General features: G+C 47.7%; 1 protein-coding gene across 2 annotated transcripts; it reads right to left on the bottom strand.

Moving 5' to 3' along the window:
- Nucleotides 1-105: 105 nt before the first annotated feature.
- Nucleotides 106-18,372, bottom strand: Tm6sf1 (transmembrane 6 superfamily member 1). 2 transcript variants are annotated; one of them, XM_048368897.1, is made up of 10 exons: nt 18,202-18,372; nt 15,644-15,747; nt 13,512-13,609; nt 11,841-11,944; nt 10,369-10,451; nt 9,466-9,587; nt 8,088-8,192; nt 5,184-5,276; nt 4,890-5,009; nt 106-946 (listed from the first exon to the last, which is right to left on the bottom strand). In XM_048368897.1, exons 1-10 carry the CDS (start codon nt 18,291-18,293, stop codon nt 755-757), a joined length of 1,113 nt encoding a protein of 370 aa, XP_048224854.1. In that variant the 5' UTR covers nt 18,294-18,372; the 3' UTR covers nt 106-754. The 2 variants fall into 2 exon arrangements, with proteins under 2 accessions (XP_048224854.1, XP_048224855.1); XM_048368898.1 differs by lacking the exons at nt 11,841-11,944; nt 15,644-15,747; nt 18,202-18,372.
- Nucleotides 18,373-24,528: the final 6,156 nt, after the last annotated feature.

Raw genomic sequence — 24,528 nt, 5'->3', positions numbered from 1 at the left:
AGATGACATTTTTTATTGGAACATACGCATATATATACTATATATAAAAGATTTTGTTAAATAGTCAAAACTTATAAAATATATATTTCAAATTAACACAATTTGTTTTCATAAAGGCAAAAAATAATTTTATTAAAAATATGCACAGAAATACAATAGAAATATTTCCAATCACCAATAAAACAAATATTTACTAAGGGTAATGATAGGCTATCTCCTTTTAACTATTTAGATTCACACAAATATTTTTAATAGTAATTTTTTAAAGCAGTTAATGATGTACTTTCCTTGAGAAAACATTTTAAAATATTCTGATGGCCTTTTATATTGAGGTTGATAATGAAGCATATACATTTTATATGCAGAAGCTATTTCTCCAACCTGCAACTGCTGTTTTGACTTATTTTATATACATCAACCATATTCACCATTCATCTTTATGCTCACTGTTACAGGCATTAAACTGTAATTTTTCACACAAAATTTAATATGCACAAATGGAATATTGAAATATATGGTCAGGTTTATTCACAGATAATTTTGATATATTTCTTTAAACCATTATTTCCCAATTACTTCAATTTTCCATGAAAAAGAAAATTAATCCACACAATACTGTATTTTGATCACACATACAGTGAAGATCAAAAACTTGTGCATGAGTATTCATGTATGGAAAGGAAGTGAAATGAGGAAAAACACAAGTGCCAGTGCAGCCAGGGAGTGACCCAAGAGGAAGAACGTGAAGGCCTGTCTATTCCATTTTTTCATCGGCCTTTGTTTTTATGAAGAACTCTGGTCTGTAGACACAGCGATAGGCCAGGAGCTGAGGAAGAACTCCATATGCTATATTTAATGTTAAGAAAAGGATTTTGGCTTCATCAGGGACTCTGTAGACATAAGCCGTTCTCGCATGAAGGGAAGCACCAATGTGAGAAAACTGGGCCTGTCACATTTAAAAAAAAAAAAAAAAGCAAGATAGGGGTGAGCATGACATTTGTGTTCACTCAGACGAACGGTGAGTTCTACGTAGGTCATTCACACCTTGTTTCTGCGCCCCAAAATCACTTGCTCATAGGCAAAATACCTTCACACAATCTCATTCAATGTCATTCTTGATATAACTTCAAGTATGTTATTATGTCAGTTGTTTTTTAACTTACCCAGTGCCCCATACCAAACATTTGTGGCTGACTTTAATAGACAAACCTGAATAAAAACTCCATTTTTTTTTCCTGATTTGCACCTGGAAATCTTATGTAGAGGTTCAACTATGTCTCACAAATTGTGACCCAATGAAAATGAAGAAAGCAGCCAGGCTCCAGTGGTTCATACCTATAATCCTAGCTATTCAGGAGGCTGAGATCTGAGGATGTGACTTAAGCCAGCCCAGGCAGGAAAGTCCATGAGACTCTTCTCTCCAATTAACCACCAATTGCTGGAAGTCAAGTTGTAGCTTTAGTGGTAGAGCACTAACCTTAAGCAGAGATAGTGCCCAGGGCCCTGAGTTCAAGCCCAGGACTGGCGCACATACACAAAAAAGGACATTATAAAATACATTTAGTATAGCAGTTATCTAAAGAAAAACTGCTGAGAACTGGTTGCTCACGCCTGTAATCTTAGCTATTCAGGAGGCTTGAGAACCAAGGATCAGGGATTGAAGCCAGGCAGGGCAGAAAATGTCCCAAGACTCTTATCTTTAATTAACAAAAAGACAAGGTGAAGGTATGGTTCAAGTGGTAAAACACTAACCTTGAGCAAAAAGCTAAGCAAGAGTGTGAGGCCCTCAGCTCAAGCCCCAGTACTAGCACAAAAAAATAGAAGCACTGAAAACCTCAGCTTCTTTGATCATTCTTGCATTCACTTATTGGAGCAAGAGCTCGAACCTTTTCATGATGTAGTTTGTTTATCTGTGTATTTGTTTTCTGTGCTAGCAATTAGAAGAATGATTGTTCTTTATAGAATTATAAATACGTACAGGCAAGCTTTTAAAAATCAAACTGTAATGTATTTAGAAGTATGACTTTCAGCGTAATCGCATTTGCATAATGAAAAGGCAAGGAAGGGCCGCCTGAGCCTGGAGACTTGGGGAGCACACATCCCAAACGTGCTGGTAGGTGGTTGTGGGAGTAGTTTCTGATACTTTCCGTATGCACAGAGGAAAATGGTACTAGAACAGGCAGTCCAGGCCACAGGAAGAGCAAAATCTGTGAGAATTTCCTCAGGAAGTTATGCCATTGAGGAATACAGCCCCAAGTCTGCCTTTCTAAGTCCTGCTGAAATTCAAGGCATGTGTGCATAAATGACTGGGGATCTAAATGTAGTAAGTAATCAATAGTTTGCCGGGACCAAAGTGAAAAGGTAAAATAATACAATCTAGAGAAGACAGAAGTAACAAGAAGGAAGAATAACTTGCTCAAAGTGGGAAGTCAGTGACACTGCTGAGTGGTCAGCAGATAACTGTGCACAAGCACGCGACCACCTGAGGAGGGAAGGGCCAGCTCTCATAAACATCGTGTGTATGAATTTGTATACATGGCAGATGGATTAATGGGCTGTGGTTTTATAAATCACCTATAAGGTCTGCATACTTCTGGTTCGTGCTTGCTATTCTCTGGAGAAAGAAAGTAAATTACTGTGTTGTCTGCCAAGGACCAACAAGTGGATTATCTGCATGGTGACTGCAAGGCTGAGAGTGCCCCACCCTCAGGCACCTCCCCGGGCAGATGCCCACACAACCCAGAAAATACACTCGGAACTCTGGGCCACAAGGACAAAAGGACCGTGAACAAAGAGCACTCGGGGGCCACCCCAAGGCGCTGCTGCTGGGATACTCCAAGAACTTCACACTGGAGCTCTTTGCTCCTGTCACTGTTTTCCCTTAGGGCCTATTTTGAATGCCTTTTTCTGAATATATAACTATTTCTTCTGGACTAGAGGCCAGTTTTAAGCCCTATTTTCTCAGAAATGTGGGTTTGGTGACTTTATAGACACTTGTACACATTGCAGAATTTATCCGATTTGGAAAAGGCACCAGCTGTGCTTTCAGAGTAAGGACTGAGCAGTTGTGCCGACTGCCTCCTTGTGTAGGAAAGCCAGCAATTTTGCGGCCTGTCTCGTGCACTAACGCACTGACTGGTGCAATTATACCTCATTCTCACCAACAGCAGATTCACAGCAACATTGAAAAATAGTTCATGTCCTTAGATTAGATTGTAAGCCTACCGGGCAGGTACTGTGTCAAATGTTTTGTGTGGCACCTATCACATTGTTAAAGCTCAATAAACGTTCAACAGTAATAGTCTTGTGACTGTCAAGATACAAAACGGATCTATAAAGAAATTTTCTATTTTCATTCCTCCATTAGGCCATTCTCAGAATGGAGGCACTGCCCTGGGCCTCATTAACAGGCACTTGGAGGTGAAAGAATCCTGAGGCCAGTCACCTGCTGCTCCTGACACTGTGCCTGCTGTTTGTGCCAGCTGAGGGTACCAGGCTATAGCTTCCTCTCCAGGCACATAGTGCTAAGCATCAGTCTCTGGTGAAGGCGTTGGTTCCCTCCCCAAGTACCTAGCTTATTAGGGGCAGTAGCCACTGGGGGTGTTCACCAGCCTCTCTGTGCTGGCTCTGCCGGGTCAAGTGGGTGAGTGAACTCTGTTGCTCAAGTTCTGAATCTGTAAACTTTTAACTTCAGTGATGTGAAGTGAAGTTCCTGGTCATTTTTCTTTTATTTCATTCTAAATTGCCTTCTACCTAACAGAACTAATTTACAGAGAGATGCTTTTTTTTTTTAAGATGGCTTAATTGGAATGGAAAATGAGGCACTCCAGGCAAAGAAAGGTTACATTTTAATCACTCTCCTAGCCTCTAGAGCAGCAACCTAGAAAGGATGGCTAGAAATTGTGGTTCTGGTTGCTGAGTGAACTGAGTTCTGTGTGTTCGCTTGAGTGTCACAGGGAAGAAGGGATGTGGACATTGGGACAGTGGCTGGGTTGTGTAGCTGAAACAGGACTGGTTGCTAACCTAGAACCGTGCTGTCTTTTCTTGGGGCTTTCTGAGAGTCATAGCCTAATGGCTCAGCACTGACTCTGAAAACAGGTGCCAGAGTTACACTCCAGTCTGGCCCATCAGCAAAATGGCCCTGGGCCAGGTATGTCACCTGTAGAAGTGGGTAGTGACAAAAACTCCCTCCTGACAAGGGAGGGGTCCTAACAAGGGCTCAGAGTGGTGCCACAGGCATGGGGCTCTTCTGCAATGCCTGCTCAGGACCTGGCACTCTTATTTTGTTGAAAACATGGGCTCTCTTTGTTTCAAGATCCCCTTGTGGATGTTTCCCTCAGAGGATAAGAAGCACGAAAAGATGTTAGACTCAAAATCTGTCTTAGATACTAAATGTGTTTGGTGATGAGTCAATCACCTGAGGGACAAAGGCATCCCTGTCTTGACTTCCAGTTAACCCTTTCCACCAAGGAAAGCCTTAGGAAACTCCCAGGACATGTACAAACAGATTATCCACAGGTATGCCTCCAGACTCCCTGGTGAGCACTTGCAGCACCTACACAGCAAGGCATGGGGAGGGGGATCCCCTGACTCACGGGACCTACTTTGCCTTGATGAGCGGATAGCAGGGAGCCCACAACAAATCTGTCCCAAGGTTTTGCCCAGTTTCTTTGGTTTGGGGATGATGATAACACACTGCACATAGCTTAAATTGTCTTCAGGATCATAAATCTCTAAAGGCTTGTCTCCTCCAAGCTTTCTGAAAAATAGAATCATCCAAAAATTGTATAATGGTAATATACCAGGTACTACTGGGAAGCCCTACTCAACACAAAACACTGGGCAGCAATTGTTTTTGTACACTCAGATCACTGGTCATTCCTCAGTACCTGGGCCAGGCCTCCGGCGTGTATCAGCGTGACATCGGGCATCCAGGAGCACCCAGGGACCACAAGGCCATAAAAGGCAAACACAAAGTATGGGACAGAATAGAACATATATGCCAGCATCTGTATGGAACAGGGAAAGAACAGCAGTAGATTAACAGAGTGATCTGAATAAAAAGAAAAAAATGAACATTTGCTAGTAAAAAGCTAATTCCTGTTCCTTGCATAAGACCTCATTTTCCAACTTAAAAAAATTTAGCTTTAGAGAAATCTTAGGCATCATTAAAAGTACCTAACCTGAATTTTAGGATAAGCCGCAGGATCCTTCAAGTAGGGCTCCTGAAACTGTGTATATAATCGGCAGAGCTCAGCTGGACAATCCAAAGCAATCTGAAAACAAAAGTGAATTCATTATAAAAATGCAGTCACTTCTGATCCTTGGGTTTTCTCATGAGGCTAAATGTGCCAGGTTTAGTCACAGCTGTCTGGCTATTTAATAAAAACTGCATTGTAGAGGCTCATCAGAGAAAAAGCAAAGAATGGAAATATTCTGCAGATTTATCTAAGGAGATTAAGCAGAGGTTAATAATGGAGCAGGAAGTAGAAACTAATACTCTACTATCGGTAACTTTCAAAGACTCATAAAGGATCTGTGTTTAGTAGCCGAAGCCTGGTTGGCTTTGCATGGTTAGTTCCAGTCTTCCTGGGAATGACAAGCCCAACAAGGCCCTACAGAAATAAAAGCACCTTTCCACATCAAATGCACCTTATGCCGATTCAGAAATAGTATCTTCCCCTGTCCAGTGTCTCACACAGGGCCCCTGGGGGCAGTAAAGGATAATGATTGGGGAGCAGGGTCCTCTCATCTGCAGCCACCTCTTGTGTCCACTTTGAAAGAGAACAGAGGAGATTTAGTCCCAGTATCTCTTTGGCACACTATGGGGTCCCTTCTGAGTCACCTCCCTACCCCACCTCCCTGGACACCATTCTTGTATTGGTGGCCATGAAAGAAATGTCTCACTTACATAATAGAATATTGATCGAGCCCTGGCCCAAAGGCCCATGTGCAAATGCTCTACCGGCCAATGTGCACATTTTGCCTCAGGTGCAATGGAAATGGCTATGCAAGAACACAATTGGTTCCTATTACTTGTTACCTGAATTTGGAGAACAAGCAAACTAACCAAAGAACTGGTTCAGTGGTCTAAGGAAAGCTTTATTTCTGTTTCTTGTGTCCTTAACCAAATTATTTTTGGAAGATTCTGACACTGCAAAGACCACTTTTTTTTTTTTTTTTCGGTTGCAGGGCTTGAACTCAGAGCCTGGTCACTGTCCCTGAGCTCTTCAGCTAAAGGCTAGCACTCTACCACTTAAGTCACAGTGCCACTTCTGGTTTTCTGGTGGTTAATTGGAGATAAGAGTCTCATGGACTTTCCTGACCAAGCTAGCCTTGAACTTCGATCCTCAGATCTCAGCCTCCTAAGTAGCTAGGATTATAGGTGTAAGCCACCAGTACCTGGCCTTAGACCACTCTTAAGACAGCTTCTCATCCTGGGTTAGTGACATCAAGCCATCCCTTAGCTACGCAGCACTGACATTTGTGGAATAGTTAGTAAATGCCCCTGAGGCTGAATGTCACTAACCAAGCAATTCTGTTCAAACACTTTTCTGCCAAGAATAAATTATAAAACTGGGGCATCATGCAGGATCACTGATCATGTATGATCTCAACAGCAATCATTTGGGGCTGGGAATATGGCCTAGTGGCAAGAGTGCTTGCCTCGTATACATGAAGCCCTGGGTTCAATTCCCCAGCACCACATATATAGAAAATGGCCAGAAGAGGTGCTGTGGCTCAAGTGGCAGAGTGCTAGCCTTGAGCAAAAAGAAGCCAGGGACAGTGCTCAGGCCGAGTCCAAGCCCCAGTACTGGCAAAAAAAAAAAAAAAAAAAAATCCAGCAATCATTTGAGGATTTACTGTGAAAAAGGCTCTCTTCAGATAGTTTATGTCCATTATCTTAATCTTCAAAACAAAGTAGGCAGTACTGATTTATAGAGGAGAAAACTGTAGGTCAGAGATTAAGTAATTTTTCTAAGACAACACAACTAGTACACAGCCAGGATTCAACTCCAAAGATTATAGGTCTTTCTTTTAGCTACTTACACTAAGAAAATGATGAAAGGAAAGGAAAATAGTGAAATGCCTATGTACCTTTAACATTTATCAGCCACATCAGCACACAGACTCCAAAATGAGCTTAATTTACTCAACATTATTCTCACCAATGAGAAATTCACATGGTCCACACATATGAAAACCTGATCCTCAGTTTCATTGTTCCTACTCATTTTTTTTGTTTGGTTTGTTGATATTTTAAAACAGGATCTCAATATGTAGCCTAGGTTGGCCTTGAGCTTCCTATGTAGCCCAGGCTAGCCTCAAACCTGTGATCCTCCTGCTCCAGCCCCCTGAGTGCTGTGATTATTGGCTGGTAGTACCATAGCCAGCTTCCATTATCCCCACTCGTGAAGAACACATGGGTGCTTTGTGCTAGGACTGAATTGGAATTAAGACATCACCTTATCAAAGACATAGACATTTAAATGAGGAACATCATCAAAGTAACCACAAGAATAAAATTCTAATGGCTAAGTTTTCCCATCCTAAAACTAGGGGAGGAAGACATTTCTGGGTGGAGTTTTATCTAAGGACTAATAGAAGGTTGTATGAAAACCCAGGACAAGCTGCCCCTTGGAGGCAGAGGGTTAAGGGTGGGAGAAAGGCAGGAAGCAGGCCCAAGGGCCCAGGCTCTAATTCGATTTTAATAGTTTCCTGAGAATTCTGGTCTAAGACAGAAACTTAGCAAGGCACTGGTGGCTCACACCTGTAATCCTAGCTACTCAGGAGGCTGAGATCTGAGGATTGCTATTGAAGCCTGGCAAGAAAATCTGTGCAACTCTTATCTCCAATTAACTACCCAAAAAGTGGGAAGTAGAATTATAGCTCAAGAGACAAGCCCAGAGACAGCCCAAGTTCTGAGTTCAAGCCCCAGGAACATGAACACACATACACACAAAAACACACACACACACACACACACACACACACACACCACAGAAACTTATCTCCAGATTTTTTTGTCTCCACTGGAAGCATTAGCAGGGTAATGATGTTGTGTTATTCTGATCTGTTAAGCTTACCAGGCCTCTGAACAGGCAGAATCCAGTAGCCAGAAGTAGACATATGACTAATATTAAATCGAATGGCCGTCTCAGCAGGTCCTTTGCTTGTGCTTCTTGAACAACCTAAAACAGAATTTGTAAATCAAGGGCCAAGTCCAGAGTTCAAAGAACCTGGAATCTGCTGAATCGTTTTTATTTGCTGTTTTGTTTATATTTGTTGTGCTAAAATTTGAACTCAGGGCTTTAGCACTTATTATACAGGTGCTCTACCACTGGATCCATGCCCCCCAAACCTTTACACTAGCTATTTTTGTGATATGATCTCACTTTTTGCCCAGCCCATGATCCTATCATGCTTGCTTTTTTTGGTTTGTTTTTTTTTTTGTTCCATTACTGGAACTACATGGCAAAACTCATGTTGGCCTTATCACTGTGTTTTAGCATTAAAAATGACAATAATGAAAGTCTTTGAGGGTCTCATGACCCAAGCAGAGACTCTGTTGGCACTCATTATATAAAGCCTTTGAAAACAGGTAGGCCAAAGCTAACGGTTAGGGTTACTGTTTGTTTTTTTCTTTAAACAACTACCTATGCAGCATCTGATAAGAGCTGAAGTCTTTATAAGACCACCACCACAAGAGGTCCACAAAAGTGAGGCCTGGCCAGTAGAAGGGGGCATTCAGACAGAAACAAGCCATCTGCAATGTGAACTGATACACACAGTGCTACAAGTCAGCAGAGTGAGCTGATGGAATGCCCTCACTCCACTCCTCAGAGGCACAGTTCTATTTGTGGTGCATGGACATAGGTGAGCTCTTGAGAACAGTTATATTTAAACATAATGAAAGGGGCTGGGAATATGGCCTAGTGATAGAGTGCTTGCCTTGTATACATGAAGCCCTGGGTTCAATTCCTCAGCACCACATATATAGAAAACGGCCAGAAGTGGTGCTGTGGCTCAAGTGGTAGAGTGCTAGCCTTGAGCAAAAGGAAGCCAGGGACAGTGCTCAGGCCCTGAGTTCAAGCCCCAGAACTGGCAAAAAAAAAAAAAATTTTTTTTGAATATTGTACTTCAAAGCCAGCCCAGGCAGTAAAGTCTGTGATATTCTTTTTTTTTTTTTTTTTTTTTTTGCCAGTCCTGTGGCCACTTCTGGCTTTTTCTATATATGTGGTGCTCAGAAATTGAACCCAGGGCTTCATGTATGCAAGCACTTTACCACGAGGCCATATTCCCAGCCCCCTGTGAGACTCTTTATTAACCACCAGAAAACCAGATGTTGTGCTGTGGCTCATGTAGTGGAGAGCTAGCTTTGCTCTGAAGAGCTCAGGGACAGTGCCTCGGCCCTGAGTTCAACCCCCACAACCAACCAACAAAAACAACACTTAATAAAGTCACCTTTGAGGGATAATTGTAATTTTCTGATGGCTGGTTATAGATTCTGAAACCAGCCCAGATGGAAAGACAAGCATATGGTATGCTTAAGAAAAAAGCAGGACAAACTTGTGCTCCAAACTTCCCTGTTTAAGAGAGAGAAAAATAAAGTCAAAGTTTCTGCAAGCATGTCAAAGTACAAGTAATATTAAGGACATGACCCCATCTCAAATTACCTAAAATTTCACTATGGAAAATGCTATAATTTTCATGAGATAGAAAGGTCAATTTAAAACTATTAGATTACAAATAAATATATATTTTTTCACACATACATCTATATGTATTTATGTATGTGTACTCATAGCATAATGAAATCCTCTTTGGTACTGTTTAAAGAAAGGAAGAGGGCTGAGGGAGAACAATGGAGAATGTGCTCAAAGTATGCTGTATGCATCTATGGAAATATTACAATTTTCCCTGTACAATTTATGTGTGCTAATAGGAAAACTATCTGATTTTTAGTAACAGTCATGTCTTTACAGAATAAAAAAGCATGTCATATCCTAATTTTCTACATTCATAAATAACATCTTATTTAGCCTTCAAGAGCCTTAGTTTCCGCATACGTTTATGAACTTCTTATAAGGTATCAGGAATTATTTCAAATACAAAAAGTTGGAAGAAGTATTTGCACAAATGCCATTGTCAGCCTCTCTATCTCCTAGAAAGTAATTACTTGGAGATGTAGTCATTCAGTACATTTCTTAAAAGCTGAGATTACAGAGTGAGGAATAGGAATAACCTTGCAAAATAGTTTTTATAAGCTTTGAATTACTTACTTGGTTCTTTTACATCCAAATAACTTCTCTACTTAAAAAAAAAGCTGCAGAAAAGGAAAGTGAGTTTTAAGATAAAGTTTATTACCTATGATGTTTCCAGGCACAAAAACAACAATGCTCATTACAATGGATCCAACCCAATATAGGCCAATGGTTCTATAACTTTCCCTGTAACAGAAAACCTTGGCTTAGTACACTTGTCTTAAAATAATACTCTTAGCAAAAGGTGATCCTTAATGTTATTTGTCTTCACTAGTGAGCTGCATGCGTAGAAACTTACTGAATCAAGAGCAATAAACACAAGGAATACTGGTGCCATTTCTGTGTATGACAGATTGTATATAGCCTCCTGTGCATCCATTTGAATAAAAGTTCTGCCTGCCACACAGATCTGCTCTCTGTTAACTAGAACATGGCCATCTCTGAACCTTGCATTTCCTCATGGGTACAAAATTCAGCATAGAAAGGAAAAGAAAGGTCGAAGAAGAAAGGATGCTAGATCATTGTAAGCATTAGTAATAGAATGTCAAATGTAAGTATAGGTAATGGAATGTAAAATGGACCTTCCTTAGCAGCATGGAGTTTTGGCCAGAGCCCCAAAGGGGGAGGTAATTCATGACTACACCATGTTCTAAAGCAGCTTCGAGACTTAAGGCTCCTCATGTCCAGTGTTAGTAAGATGTCCCTTCAACTGCTGACTGAAGTACTATATGAAAAGTTAGGAGGCATTCAAAAGGAACAAGTGGAGAATACTGTGTTTAATGCCCGGCCCTGTCCTCATGCATGATGCAAGTAACCCCATGAGAATCAATCACAATGTCTTGGGTTATTGCAGGAGGAGAGAAGAGAATAAGCTGAAGCACCCTTGAGGCCAAGTTGGGGAATGGGACCACCAATCAAGCATTTCCATTTTCAATGTGACTAGTTCAAGTAGAAGCTGGGAAATGTAGCCACCTTGAGACTCCCTCCCCCAAAAGTGCTTTCTGAGACACCAGAAAGCAGCTGGAGGCTGTGGGGAGGGGGGGCAGGGGGGAAGTCATCAGTTCTACCAGAGAACACTGCTTGAGTCTGAGACAGCTGTGATGTGAAGGTTCAAGTCATCAGGGTCTCTCAAATGCCAAGACCACATGTGCACCCCATAAGACAGCATTTCACAGCAGAGGGCGCTACTACCCAGGAAACAATGGTGGCAGGAGATTTCCCACAGACATGGGGGGGGGGGGATACCCCAGGTCCCAGAGCCACATCTGAACTGGGGGAAAACTGCACTGAAACTGGAACTTTCCATCAGAACATGTGCTTGACTTCTTAAAAATGGGACTGTTCTTAGAAGAAAGCATAACCAGAAAGCTATGGGGTTACTGCCTTGGCTGGCAGCAAAGTGGGGACCAAACCAAAGGGACATGTTCCAAAAGGCAGCATGCAAGGAAAAGCCATGCCTAACTCAGACCCACAGAGCTTCTGTTGGCTCCAGGCATAGCTGTTTGCCTCTGTGTGCACGTTTTCCTTACATGCTCCATCAGCTGCTAAGGTGAAGGCACACAACCACAGACTTACTCCCAGGCTATGGCTGCCACCATCACCAGGTACATCAGGTAGTGGGCCGAGCCGTCCCAGTAGCAGATCATGTGCCCGTAGGCTGTGTTCAGAAAGGGCTCACCCTGAGGAAAGCATGAAAAGAAGGCCACTTTCAGTAAGATGTGTTCCCAGAACACCAGACCTGAATTACAAGTGAGATAACATGGCATAACTAACTGGTGTTGGTCTACTGCATGAGTGGTGGACCATGGAGATGAAACCCAAGCTGCTGGGAGCAGTCCTCCATGGCAGCTGGATGCGAATGCTTGGCCAACTGGCTCCTGATGGACCAACTCCGATTCTTAAAGTACAAAGGCAGGTGGCAATGTGGTCGGTCTGATTGTATGACCAACTCACAGGCCAATTCTGTGCCTAGAGATGTTTGGCCACAGCCAGCCTGGAGAAAACCCTGCCTACTGGAGCCACAGGGCACAAGAGGGTGCCCAAGCCTCTCTCTCATACACAGACTGGCAGCACTTAGTGCCAGCCTCACACCAGCCCTTCATTCTACCTTCCAGACAGCCCTATGGGACCAACACATGGACTCCATTACAGGTGCAGGAGCGGAGGCACCGAGGGGCTTCAGGACTTGACTGAAGTCACACAGCCAACACAGAACTGAGGCAGAACTGCAGACAAGAGCCCCGCTTCTTCCCACCTACCTCTCCTGCTGCCACGCACAGTCACGCAGCCTCACTCCACGCTCCTCAGGCCTCTGCTTAAACTTCCCAAAGCTTCTTACTGCTATGTCACAGTTGCCCGTCTGATACCCCAGCGGCCCCAACTCCTGCCACCCTCACCAGGTTGACTTCCAGCCCGCTGGGCAGCTGCCTCCCTCCTCTGGACCACGCAAGCCCCACTCTCCCCTCTTCCTCTTCCCCCTCCCCCTCCCTACAAAGGCCCTTGGGTACCTCCACCAGGACTTTGGCAAAGCCAGCCAACTGGGACATCAGAGCATCCCTCACACACCTGAAATGCCCCCTGTCCCCAAATGAACTCAGCATCAGCTCACAGACCTGCAGCCGGGTGACCCGTGTCTCCCCCTCCAGCCCTGGCTCCATGGCACCTTCTCTTTGGAACGCCTCCCACCTTCCCAGTCCATTAGGAAATGAGGCTGTGCGCTCCAGAGGGCAGGGCGCAGCTCTCACCCCCACTCTATTTCAGCCACTCTGCAGAGCTGAGCTCCCCTCTCTGCCTCTGCTTTAATAAACACTACAAAACTCCAAAGCTGAAGCCATCTTGGGCCTTGCCCTCCCTGCCACCACCATCTTTGTCGTCAGCCCCTGCTCATTCTCAAGTTCTCTGCCGCTCACCCCTGTTTCTAGCACTGCTGCTGTCCTGGGTGGGGGTGGGGGGTGGGGTGGGGGGCTTGTGCCTTGCTAGCCCTACAGAAGCCACCTCCTTCCTGGTGTCCCAGCTCCAGACACCAACCCTTCCCTGCTTGCCCGTTTTCCCAGGGCTAACCACTTCCTCCCTGATTTGAAGCCTCTACCCACACACAGTAGCATCTAGACTAATATACATTCCCTCAAAACAAATGAGGACTAGACTTTCAGCTGCCTCCTCCGAACAGGAGGACTGAGGACCAAGCACCCTGGTGCTAAGTGGCTGTGAGGTTCTGGTCAGAGCCACCTCATGAGACAGCCTTACCTCCCTCAGGTAGTGTGTCATGAAGCCATCGATGATGCCATCCTGCTCCAGCCCCATGATGAGGCTCACCACACTGGTAAATCCAAAGACTGCATATACTACAACAAAGGATGCTGTGATTAAATGCAGGCCCACTGGAGACAGACAGCATGCTGGGCCTTCATCAGTGATCCCACATTTGTCCAGCAGACACTGTGGTGGTCTGACACACAGACCAGCAAAACCCCACATGCGCCTTAGCCAGAGCTGTGCTGTCTTCACAGATCTCCCTGCCCACACTGCACCACCCACAAGCCCATGACCCCCCAGGAGACAACCAGGATGCCATGACTGCTTCCTAGGAGAGTGACAGGGCTGGCCTGGGGCCCACCCCTGAAGCGGCAGTGGGCTCCTGGCTAGAGGGCCGAGGACACAGCAGAGGGCGCGGGATGATCGCAGTCCACTTGAGGAGGCTGAGGAGGTAAGTGTAGGCACCTGGGAGTGGGACGGAAGAGGAGGTGCAGACAGCAACAGGTCAATGGGAGGGTTGACGGCAGCTGAGCAAAGCAGAGTGTAGGAGGAAAAAGGACTTGGGACTGGCCCGGCACGGCACAGCGCATCTTCCAGCCAACCATGACATCTTAGGGGAGGCCCTGGATGTTTGGGCAGGTGGCCTGGAAGTCACAGTCCTCTCCCACCCTCCTTCTCAGAGGCTCACCTTGTAGAGAATGTTCCCCGCACCCAGCATGGTGGGGTTGGTGATGGAACTTTCTCTGCCCTTAGAAAAGAAGCAGAAGTGCCATTTCCAGGCCAAAGCCCTTCCACTTGCCTTCTGTGCCTATCTGACAGGAGGAAGGCTTGTGTTCGGGAGTTGCTGAGGAAATGCATGGAATAGCCCTACAGCCAATCCACAGCCTGAAACAGAAACCCCAGACCCATGGGTGGGGAGAACAAGTATTGAGGTAGGACACTGAGATTTGGGGAATGGTCATTATCAGCATCACCGAAGGAAAAACTAAAAATATGAAAATGACCCACCACAGGAGACACACAAGACAGAGGAGACACAGAGAAAGGGCATGGGCAGCACTAGGTAGAGTGGCTCATCCCTGTAGCCCCAGCTACTCAGGAGTTGAGTCTTAGGAGGATCAAAGTCCATGGAAAGCCTGGGCAAAAAGTCAGCAGGATTTCATTTCAATCAATAACCTGGTCACAGTGGTACACAGCCACCATCCCAGCTTCTTGGGAAGTGCAGGTAGGAATATCAAGGCCCAAGATAAGCCCAGGCAAAAAGCTAGTGAAACTCTGTCTCCATTGGTAAGCTGAGAGTGGACAGTGCAACACGCCTGTCACCCCATCTACCTGGAGAAAGAGGCAAGAGTATCAGAGTCTGAGGCTAACCCAGGCCAAAAAAAAAAAAAAGCAAGACTACACTTGAAAAATAACTAAACCAAAAAGGGCTGGGGGCAGGACTCAAGTGGTAGAGTGCCTGCCAAGCAAGGGCAAGGCACTGAGTTCAAATCCCAGTAGGAAGAAAGGGAAGAAGGAAGAGAGGAGGGAGGGAGTCAGGCAAGGTATAGAGTTCGGTGTCAAGTGCCATTCTCACCAGCTCTGTGACTCTAACCACATTTCTTAGCATCTCCGAGCTAGCTTCTTCATTTGTAAGTGGGAGGATATTTGTTATGAGAATACAAACAATATTGCTGAAGTACTCGAGGCCACTACAGGTGCTCAGTCTGTGATATGGCATTTCTGTTTGTTTACCCAGTGCTGGCCTAAGTACTCGGAAAATATCACATTATTTAGTGCTGAATGCCCGTGGTAGGAATACTGGTCTCCTCTTATTCAAGTGTGTAGACCAAGGCTCCAAGGTACATGGTCCATGCAAGCAAAGGGTATTCTGAGTGCAGATGAAAGACAGGAAGCCCAGGAAGGAGGCAGAGGTTGAGAGCATGCTGGGGGATGGGAGGGGGTCCCAGGAGTGATGATGGTGGCCTAAAGCTCAGCCCAGCAGCCACTCTCCACCAGCCCCTGCAATTGTGGCTACGGTTACCAGCCAACTCTGAGTAGTCACACGAGGAGGAATCTGTGGCTGAAGGCTGAGGATGGTGTCATTATGGGGACACAAGCTGGCTCCCTCCAAGGAGACCTACCGTAGAACAGGGGGTCCCGGGGTGGTTTTCTCTTGACAAGGACACGGGCTGCCAGGGCCACCAGGAGCAGGATGAGGGCGGCAACCCCTACAATTGTCCAGGAACTGCAACAACCAGACAGGGAGGTGGTGACTTACCAACACACACACACACACAATGGTGCCTGGAATTTCCTGACCACTGAACACATTTGTTCTCAGCTCTGCATGATTCACACGTAACTCTGCCTACAGCTCTATAGCCGGCCACTGTGGTTAGTGCAGCTAATACAGCTTGTCTGCAGCACTCTGGCCTTTCTAGGACACAGCTACATGGCTTTCAGGGCCTCAAGGCCCAGAGCCTCATTTTTTATTCTCCTTTTGGCTTGTGCCCCTCATTTAAAAAAAACAAAGAGGAGGAGAAAGAAGAAGAAGAGGATAAAAAGGGGGCTGGGAATATGGCCTAGTGGCAAGAGTGCTTGCCTCCTACACATGAAGCTCTTGGTTCGATTCCCCAGCACCACATATATGGAAAATGGCCAGAAGAGGCGCTGTGGCTCAGGTGGCAGAGTGCTAGCCTTGAGCGGAAAGAAGCCAGGGATGGTGCTCAGGCCCTGAGTCCAAGGCCCAGGGCTGTCCAAAAAAAAAAAAAAAGAGGAAAAAAAGAAAACCCACCCAGGGCCCAGTGTCTCTGAGGCACAGATTGTCTGGAGCTGCCCCTGCCCCACCCACCCTGCCCCTTCAGAGCAACTTGCAAGCCACTCCCCAGGGAAGATCCCTCCACACCACGGAGCCTCACCTAGGGACTGCAGGAAAACCTTCATCATAGATAAGCCCTGAAAGCACTGCAGAGGAAAAGGAGGGGAAGTGACTGGATGGATGGACGTGTGTGGGTTAGATAGGTGGATAGACTAGGAATGACTGAATGGATAGTGATGGATAGGTGACAGGTAACTGATACATATGTGTGGATACATATGTACACACAGCTAATTCTGTGATAAGAAGGAGGATGGTTAGTGTGCAGATGAGAAACAAAAATGATGTTTCTTGTAGTGCATATCAATGGATGCTCTGGGCTCCTCCCAAAGAAATGAGCTAGAGTGGATAGCTGATGTGTATCAGGGCCTGGTGCTGGCCTAAAGCATGCACTGGGAAGGGAAGCTGCTGGGAGACTGTGTGTGCTGATAGGTGTTTTCATGGTGAGCAGCCTGAGGCAGGTGCTAGTCAGCAGACACGCCTTCCCTGCTGGTACCCAGAGCCCCAGCTCCGCAGCTGGCAGCATCACACGGTGGGTGGACTCTGGAGTATGAGAAGGCAGTGTGAACTGGTTCATAGCATCCTCACATCTGGAGAGAAGGAAGTGGGTCAGCAGATCATTGCTGCCTCCCAACACGGTCCCCAGAGGCCCCAGGGAGGCTGGTGGGAAAGGAGACAGGAGGGGGAAGGGCCAGGAGTCAGGGGCCTCTGGAATTGTAACCTGCAAGAGGAGGGGAGGAAGGGCTGGGGGCACTGAGATACTCAGTGCAGTGCATATTCAGTGGGTGCCATCACTCCACACCATCACTTCCTTCTCCAAGGCTGAGCCCATACCTGGGGGAGTGGGGGGCGCCAAAGGATCCTTCCTGCTGCAGTGCTGTTCACCCTGCAGATCGACTTCCTCCCCCTGCAGGCACCCACCCTCTTCCTTCCCCCCTGCAGCGCTCCACGCCCCTCCATCTCAACCTCACCTTCCCTGACCTGTCACTTTCAGGGGCCCTTCCTGCCAGCCAGCCCCCTTCCAAGTCACCCTGCAGGGCAGTCTTCACAGCCTGGCACACACGCTGACACCACCACCACCACCACCACCCAGCCTTTTCGGGCCACTTCAGGAGCACAGGGCGTGCACTAGGCTGAGGCTGAAGGGCACAGAACTTCTGTCTGCCCAGAGCTGTTGCTTCTGGATGATCCCGGGGACTGGAGGCTGGGGGGGGGGGGCGGGGGGCGAGGAGCCCCAAAGCAGCCTGAGGGTCCAGGGCTTGCAGGCTTGGTCTGCGCTGCCCCATTGCCCCGCATGCGGTCACCTGTCCAGCCCGAAGTGTGAAAAGGGGCCTGGGAGTGACTCGCAGAGCACTGGAGGCCGCCTTCCCAGCCTCTTCCCCCCCGGCCTCCCTGCCCCGGCCTCCCCGGCCGCCCCCAGGCGCCCCCTGCAACCCCACGGGCTCCAGCCCCCGAAGCGCCGCCCCTCGCGTTGCCCTCGGGTCCGGTGCGAGCTCCTCGGACAGACCAGGAAACTGAGGCCAGCGCGAGGGCAAGGCCGGGACGAAGCCGGGCTCGCCAGCGGCACCGCGGTGTGAAATGCGGGAGCGGACGCAGCCAGAAGCCGGGAGGGAGAGACGAAGTCGGGAGGGGACGCCCGGCCGCGTCCGCAGCCCCGGTGCGGTGCTGACCCCTGTGACCCTGGCCGCCCCGGCCCGGCGAGGCCCCGCGTGCGGCCTCGGGAGCGGGGACCCCGAGGTTGCGAACCGCCCGCAGCCCTCGGGCCGGAAAGTTCCGGGGGGCCCCGGCGCCCGCTCGCCCGCCCGCCCGCCGCTCACTCACTCGTACTGGGCCGCCAGGTGGTTGAAGACGGAGGTGACCGGGATGGCGGCGAGCGACAGAGCGAACACCCCGGTGGCAGCGGAGGCGCTCATCGCCGCGGTGCCCGCGCCTCACCGCATCGCCGCCCCGCCCTGCCCCGGCTTCCGGCGGCGCCCGTGCCCCTAGGCGCTGCCCTGGGAGCCCGCTGCCGGCCGCGTGCGCCGCGCCGCGTCGCCCCGCCCCGCCCCGCCCCGCTCCGCGCGCCCACCGGACCGCAGCCGCCCGCGGGCGTCCTGGCCGGGGGCCCCCAGCGCCCGCTCTGCGGGGAGGCGGCGGCGTGCGCACCGCCCCGAGCGAGCGGTGGTCCTCGAGGAGCTGAGACGCGCGGGGCTGGGCTTTGGGGCGGGCCGTGGGTGGAGCCAAAACCCGCAGGGCCCTCGAACGCCCCCAGGGGCCGGGGACGCCGGGGACAGCCGGGGAGACCCAGGGACAGCTGGGGGCCAGGGACCAGCCTCCTGGCGCCACCTTGGACTGCACCTTCACCGGGCAGCGGATTCCTGCCCAGTTGTACCTCAGTACATATGAAGTTTGAGAGTTGGATCTGCCTTTTTTTCTTTGAGACGCTCAGGTGGTATAAAACATGGGCTTGTTTGTTTTGTCTTTTTAGAAGCATCTATCTTCCAAGCCACGAAGGCTGATTTTATAGCTATCATCGAACATCAGATTTAACTCCAAGCTGCCTGGGAGCCAAAGCAGAAGCAGAGATCCACAATGTTCGTGGTGGTGTCAGTTCAATAACTGACTAGTCAGGAGCTGCCTGCCTGCCAGTCCCCCCCCCCAGCCCCCCCACGGCTGTGCGGGGGCCCCTGCCGCCTGGAAATGAAAGCAGAACTTGGTGGGAAGCAGGAACTAAATAAGTGCCCTCCGTGCTAGGTTTGGATGAGGCAGCATGGAGCAGAGCCATCCCGGAAGGGTAAAGCAGAACCAGCCCACCCCTCACTCCTCAGGCCACGGCCCAACCCCTCCCCCTACACTCTTCGTGTGCACCCAAGGTGCCCGCCTGTCACCCTGGTAAAGTTGTGTCTGTATTCTTGAGAGATGCAAACGTCAGTCAGCTTGACCTATGGCGGGTCTAGGGCAGAACAAATGTTCTCAGAGTGACCTGGGAAAGGGTAGTGTGCATTGGGGGGGTGGGCTACTAGGGAGCGGGAAGAGAACAGCACCTCCAAATTCTCTACTGGAAGAATCCCAGTGCATGGTCCTCCCAGCTCCTCGGTGACCATGAGTAGACTGTAGTTATTTATGGGGACTTGGGCGGAGAGTGGGGGTAATGCCGCTGTGTCCAAGCCTAGAATAGACGTTCAACTGATGTCAATGGCAAAGGGAAGAGGAGAGAGGAAGAAAGGACATGGTGATGGAATGATGGGGAAAAGGAACAAGGAGTGAGGAACAAAGAGTACTGCAGAGATAAGCTGGGCAACTGTCATCCTAGCTACTCAGGAGGCTGAGATCCCCATGATTGAGGTTCAAAGACAGCCCAGGCAGGAAAGACTCTTCTATCCAATTAAGTATGAAAAAGCTGGAAGTGGAGTATGGTTCACGTGGTACAGCACTTGCCTTAAGCTCAGGGATAATGAATGCCCAGGCCCTGAGTTCAAGCCTCAGGACACACACGTGTATTGTAAAGATATAAAGCATAATAAGAGAATAAAGTGAAGTGTTAGTATGTAGAATGGTTTTCAAAGGTTCTGTGCAGCTGTCAGAGGAGATCTGCAATTTTGTCCTGGTTTCCTAGCAACCAAAGCACTAAGGGAAACAGAATCATTATAACATTCAGTGTCTATAAGATAAATCACAGAACACTTAAAACTGGGGGGTGGGGGAAGCCTCTGTGTCCTCTTAAAGGGAACATTGTCACAGTGTACTTCCCTAGCACCATTCCAGCAGCAAATAAAATCAAATGTGAACTCTGTCCTCAGTATACACCTCCAAGCAGGTGACTGGCATGTTGCCAGGCCCACTCAGCATTCTCAAGTGGTCAAACAATTTCATGATGATAAAAAAAAAAACAAGCAGGAAGCATGGCTCATGTCCATAATCCCAGCTACTCACTTGGAAGGCTGAGATCTAAGGATCCCATTCAAAACCAGCCCAGACTCTTATCTCCAATTAACCAGCAAAAAGCCAAGAGTAGTAGATTGCCAGCCTTGAGCAGAAAAGCTAAGCCAGAGCATGAGGTTCTGAGTTCAAGACCCAGTACCAACACAGAAATTATTTTAAAATTATATTTTAAAAGTTAATAGAGTTTTGAAGATTGTTCTGAAGATTGTGGCACCGGTTCTTGCCCCCACCCCCACCCCCGTCCCAGTGAAGCACACATCCCCCACTGTTGACTTTATGCTTGACCATGTGGCCCATTCGCTGCATCTACCAATGAGACATCACCAAACGTCAGCTGAGGCTCATCAGTCCCAGCGTGGGCACATGGAGTGGGTTTCCCTTAGCATCTTCTTTCTTGGAACCCAGCTGCCGAAAGCTCAAAGCCAACACAAGGAACACCAGGCCCTGGCTGACGGCTGCCCAGCCAGTTAAATCAGAAGTCATTCTGGACCCTCCAGCCACCTAGCACCAACAGTACATAGGCAAAACTGCCTGGTCATGAGGATCATGAGAATGGTACATTTTTGATGTTTTAAGCCACTACGTTGTGAAGTGATTTTTTATGCACCAGTAGATAACTGACACAGAGAAAGCTGTGATAAGGAAAGAACAGAGGAAACTCAAACCCGAGGGCTGGGAATGTGGCTTAGTGATACAGTGCTTGCATAGCATGCCTGAGGTGCTGGGTTCGATTCCTCAGCACCACATAAAAAGAAAAAAGCCAGAAGTGGCGCTGTGGCTCAAGTGGTAGAGTGCTGGCCTTGAGCAAAAGAAGTGCCCAGGCCCTGAGTTCAAGTCCTAGGACTGGCACCAAAGAAACCCCAAAACCCTGACACACCAAAATTCTTCCCTAGGTCAAGGAGCAGGTGAACAACTGTGAAGAGTGAAGCCTGGAGAGTGCTGGGCAGCCCTTGTGCCTTCCCACATGAACTGTGATGCCCAGAAACCATAACCTTCACATCCCAAGCCAGTCAGAAGCCTGATCTTCACAGTGGAGAAGCTGCAAAGAAAGTGAGGAGGGATACAAGCCCCTGAAAGGAAGCAAACCCCAGTTTGAAATACTAGAGTCGAACCCCTACACATAAAGCCCTGTGGGGATATGAACCCCAGTGCTTGCTTCTGGTCCAGGGCACCCTAAAACAGCATCTACCTTTTGATAGCCTGCTTTCATAGATCCTCAAACTTGTGGACAGTCTTTCAGCCAAGAACAGGCCAATGTTCACATATGCAAAGACACTCATGACAGCCACCTTATCCACTACCATACCCTCAGCAGGAAACCAAGGGTTGCCAAACGTGTGAGGAAACCAACTGTCAACAACTTGACTTCAGTTCTTGCCTTTCCTCTCCTGGATTGCTCAGCTGCGCAAGTGGAGCTACAGAAGGTGATGAACATCGCTGGAATGGCTTACACACAAAATAAGGACAAAGGAACTGAGGAAGAGTAACAAAGGGAAGTGCTTCAACGAGGATGAGTTGAATGGCAAAGGACCAGGGGAAAGGCATGGACTGTGCTACGGAGCCTCTGGGGACAGATTTCCTCATGGACCAGTCCCCTCAGCCAGGATTTGGAGGGTTGAGGACTTTTTGGTATTTTAAGTAATCTCTGTGTATTCTTGACCAGTGAACTGACAGGGTGGGAATTGTGCAGAGGAGTATCATCACAGTCCCTCCTTGCCCACTGGTTCACCACTTCCTTGTCTCTAGTATGGGCCAAGATGGTCTCAAATTCAGGAAGTAGAAAGAAGTTGTTAGAAGATAAATTATGTATTTGACCCAGCCTTCTGAGTACTGGAGAACTAACTAAATCCTTAGCCTAAGGATCAAATTAAAACCCACTCGTTTAAGAGGTATTTGTTTATTGAGTGTGCACAAGGTGCTACCTCCTATGTTAGCCACTGTGGTTATAGTGGGGTGGGGGGCAAGAAACTTTGAGATGGGTGTAGTGGTTCCTGCCTATAAGAGGCAAGCACTCTTGCCACTAGGCCATATTCCCAGCCCCCGGTTCATGCCTGTAATACTAGCTGCTTAGGAAGTAGAGGAAGGGAATGTTGTGGTTTGAGGCTAGGCAGGACAAGAAGTTTGTGAGATACCATCTCAACCTATAGCTGACTTGGTGGCATGTAGTTATCATTCCAGATTATGGTAGAAAGTGTAAATAGGTAGATTGCAGTCCAGGAAGGCTCAGGCAACAAGAAAAGTCTTATCTCAAAAATAACCAGGGTAAGCCAGGTACTGGTGGCTCACATCTGTAATCCTAACTACATCTGAGGATCACAGTTCAAAGCCAGCCTGGGCAGGAAAGTCTGTGAGACTTTTATCTTCAATTAACCACTAGAAAACCAGAAGTGGTGCTGTGGCTCAAAGTGGTAGAGCACTAGCCTTGAGCAAAGAGCTCTCAGACAGCACCCAGTCCTAGAGTTCAAACCCTAGAACTACAAAGATATAAGTAAAAGTCTCAAGAAAGAAAATGGAAGACAGCAAGGGGATGATGAATTCAAGGGTAAAGGTGGAAAAATCAGCCTTGAGAACAAGGGGACTTTCTGAGGCCATCAGGAAAGGGATAAGCAGACCTACTGGGAATGTGGCTTAGTGGTAAAGTGCTTGCCTAGCATGCATGAACTCCTAGGTTTGATTCTTCAGCACCACATAAACAGAAAAAGCTGGAAGTGGCGCCTTGGCTCAAGTGGTAGAGTGTTAGCTTTGAGCAAAAAAAAAAAAAAAAAAAAAAAAGAAGCCAGGGACAGTGCTCAGGCTCTGAGTCCAAGCCCCAGGACTGGCAAAAAAAAAAAAAAAAAAAAAAAACGTTGGGCAGATCAAGTTTCTGTTAGCTGGGAAATGAGCAGAGATGGACAAAGTTAAATGAAATGTGTTCACATAATCAGCCTGGTCTATATTTGTTCCCCTGTAACCAGAGAGGCAGTATATTCTGGAGAGATGTGCTCTGAGACACAAGCTGCCTCTTTACATTTTGATTCTGTTCATGAAGGACTTTTTGTGTGTGTGTGGAAGGTCATGTTTATATCACTGCAGCAGAATCATAGGACAGTGTTTGTCAGCTGCTATTCTCTACTTAGGAAATACATAAAAAAAAAATAGCTCTGTACCTGGCGCCTGGCCCTTACAAAAGGACCCATGTTTGGGCAGGTGGACATATGATTGGATAATGAATAGAGGAGGGAAAAACAGAGAAATTATAAGTAAAAAGGTAGCACAGAGGGTAACAATGAAGTTTCCTTTTCAGATTCCCCTCAGTTATGGAGGAAATGTTTCTAAAGTCAACTCCTTCCCACAGCAAAGTTTAGAGTTGATAAAATCAAGGGAAAAAAATAAGCCATGAGAGAAAGACCTGTGTATGCAATGCAATATTCAGAAGAACTCAACAAATGAAAGTCCTTTATGGTTCAGCAAGCAGGTGCAGCCAGGTCCCACCCATTAGATGACACGGGAAATGTACTTTGGTTTGTTTCAAGTTAGTTTTGTCAGTTAGCTCAAGGCAGGCAGGCATGTAGCCAATCCTTTTAAGTGAGGCTATCTCGCAGGCCAAAAGAAGCAGTCTCAGATTCCACCTTCCTCCTTCTGCTAATCTCGGCTACTAGTAAGAGGCCCGCGTGACCTTTGTGCTGAACCTGGGGTGCATGCAGGCTGGCGATGGCTGACACGCAGCTGTCTCTGTCCCCATGTTCTGATATCTGTGGCTGACCTCTGTGGAGGGTGCAACCTGTGGCCCAGTTTTCTTTCACTCGGTCAGAGCCTGAGGGCTTGCTCTCCAGCTGGCCCAGCCTCAGCTTGTCTTTCACTGACTCCACCAGTTCCACTGAATCATGGCCACAATGTCCATCTGGCCCCTGACCAGGAGGTCCGAGCTCTGGTGTCACCTTACTCCTATCCAGGAGGCCTGTGGCAACACTGCCGACCATCTCTCAGTTGGGCCATTCTGGGATCTGACAGGCTCAAGAGTAAGTACCACATTTTCTCCCTGGGCTCCCTCATTTTACGCCAATTGCCAAATGTCCACTCTCGTTCCTGGCTCTGGGAAGATCCAATTCCTTCTTTAAGACCAGCCCTTTCCACTTCACCTCTCTCTTCCTCCCAGGAGCTCCACCCCCAGGCCCCTGGCTTAATCCAGCTTCGGGCATGGAGAATATTCTTTCCAATGCTTATCAGTCTCTGCAGTCTTCCTGCTTT

The sequence above is a fragment of the Perognathus longimembris genome, chromosome 20 (genome assembly GCF_023159225.1).
Source record: "Perognathus longimembris pacificus isolate PPM17 chromosome 20, ASM2315922v1, whole genome shotgun sequence".
NCBI classification, from domain to species: Eukaryota; Metazoa; Chordata; class Mammalia; order Rodentia; family Heteromyidae; genus Perognathus; species Perognathus longimembris.
This window is presented reverse-complemented; position numbering and strand designations above follow the sequence as displayed.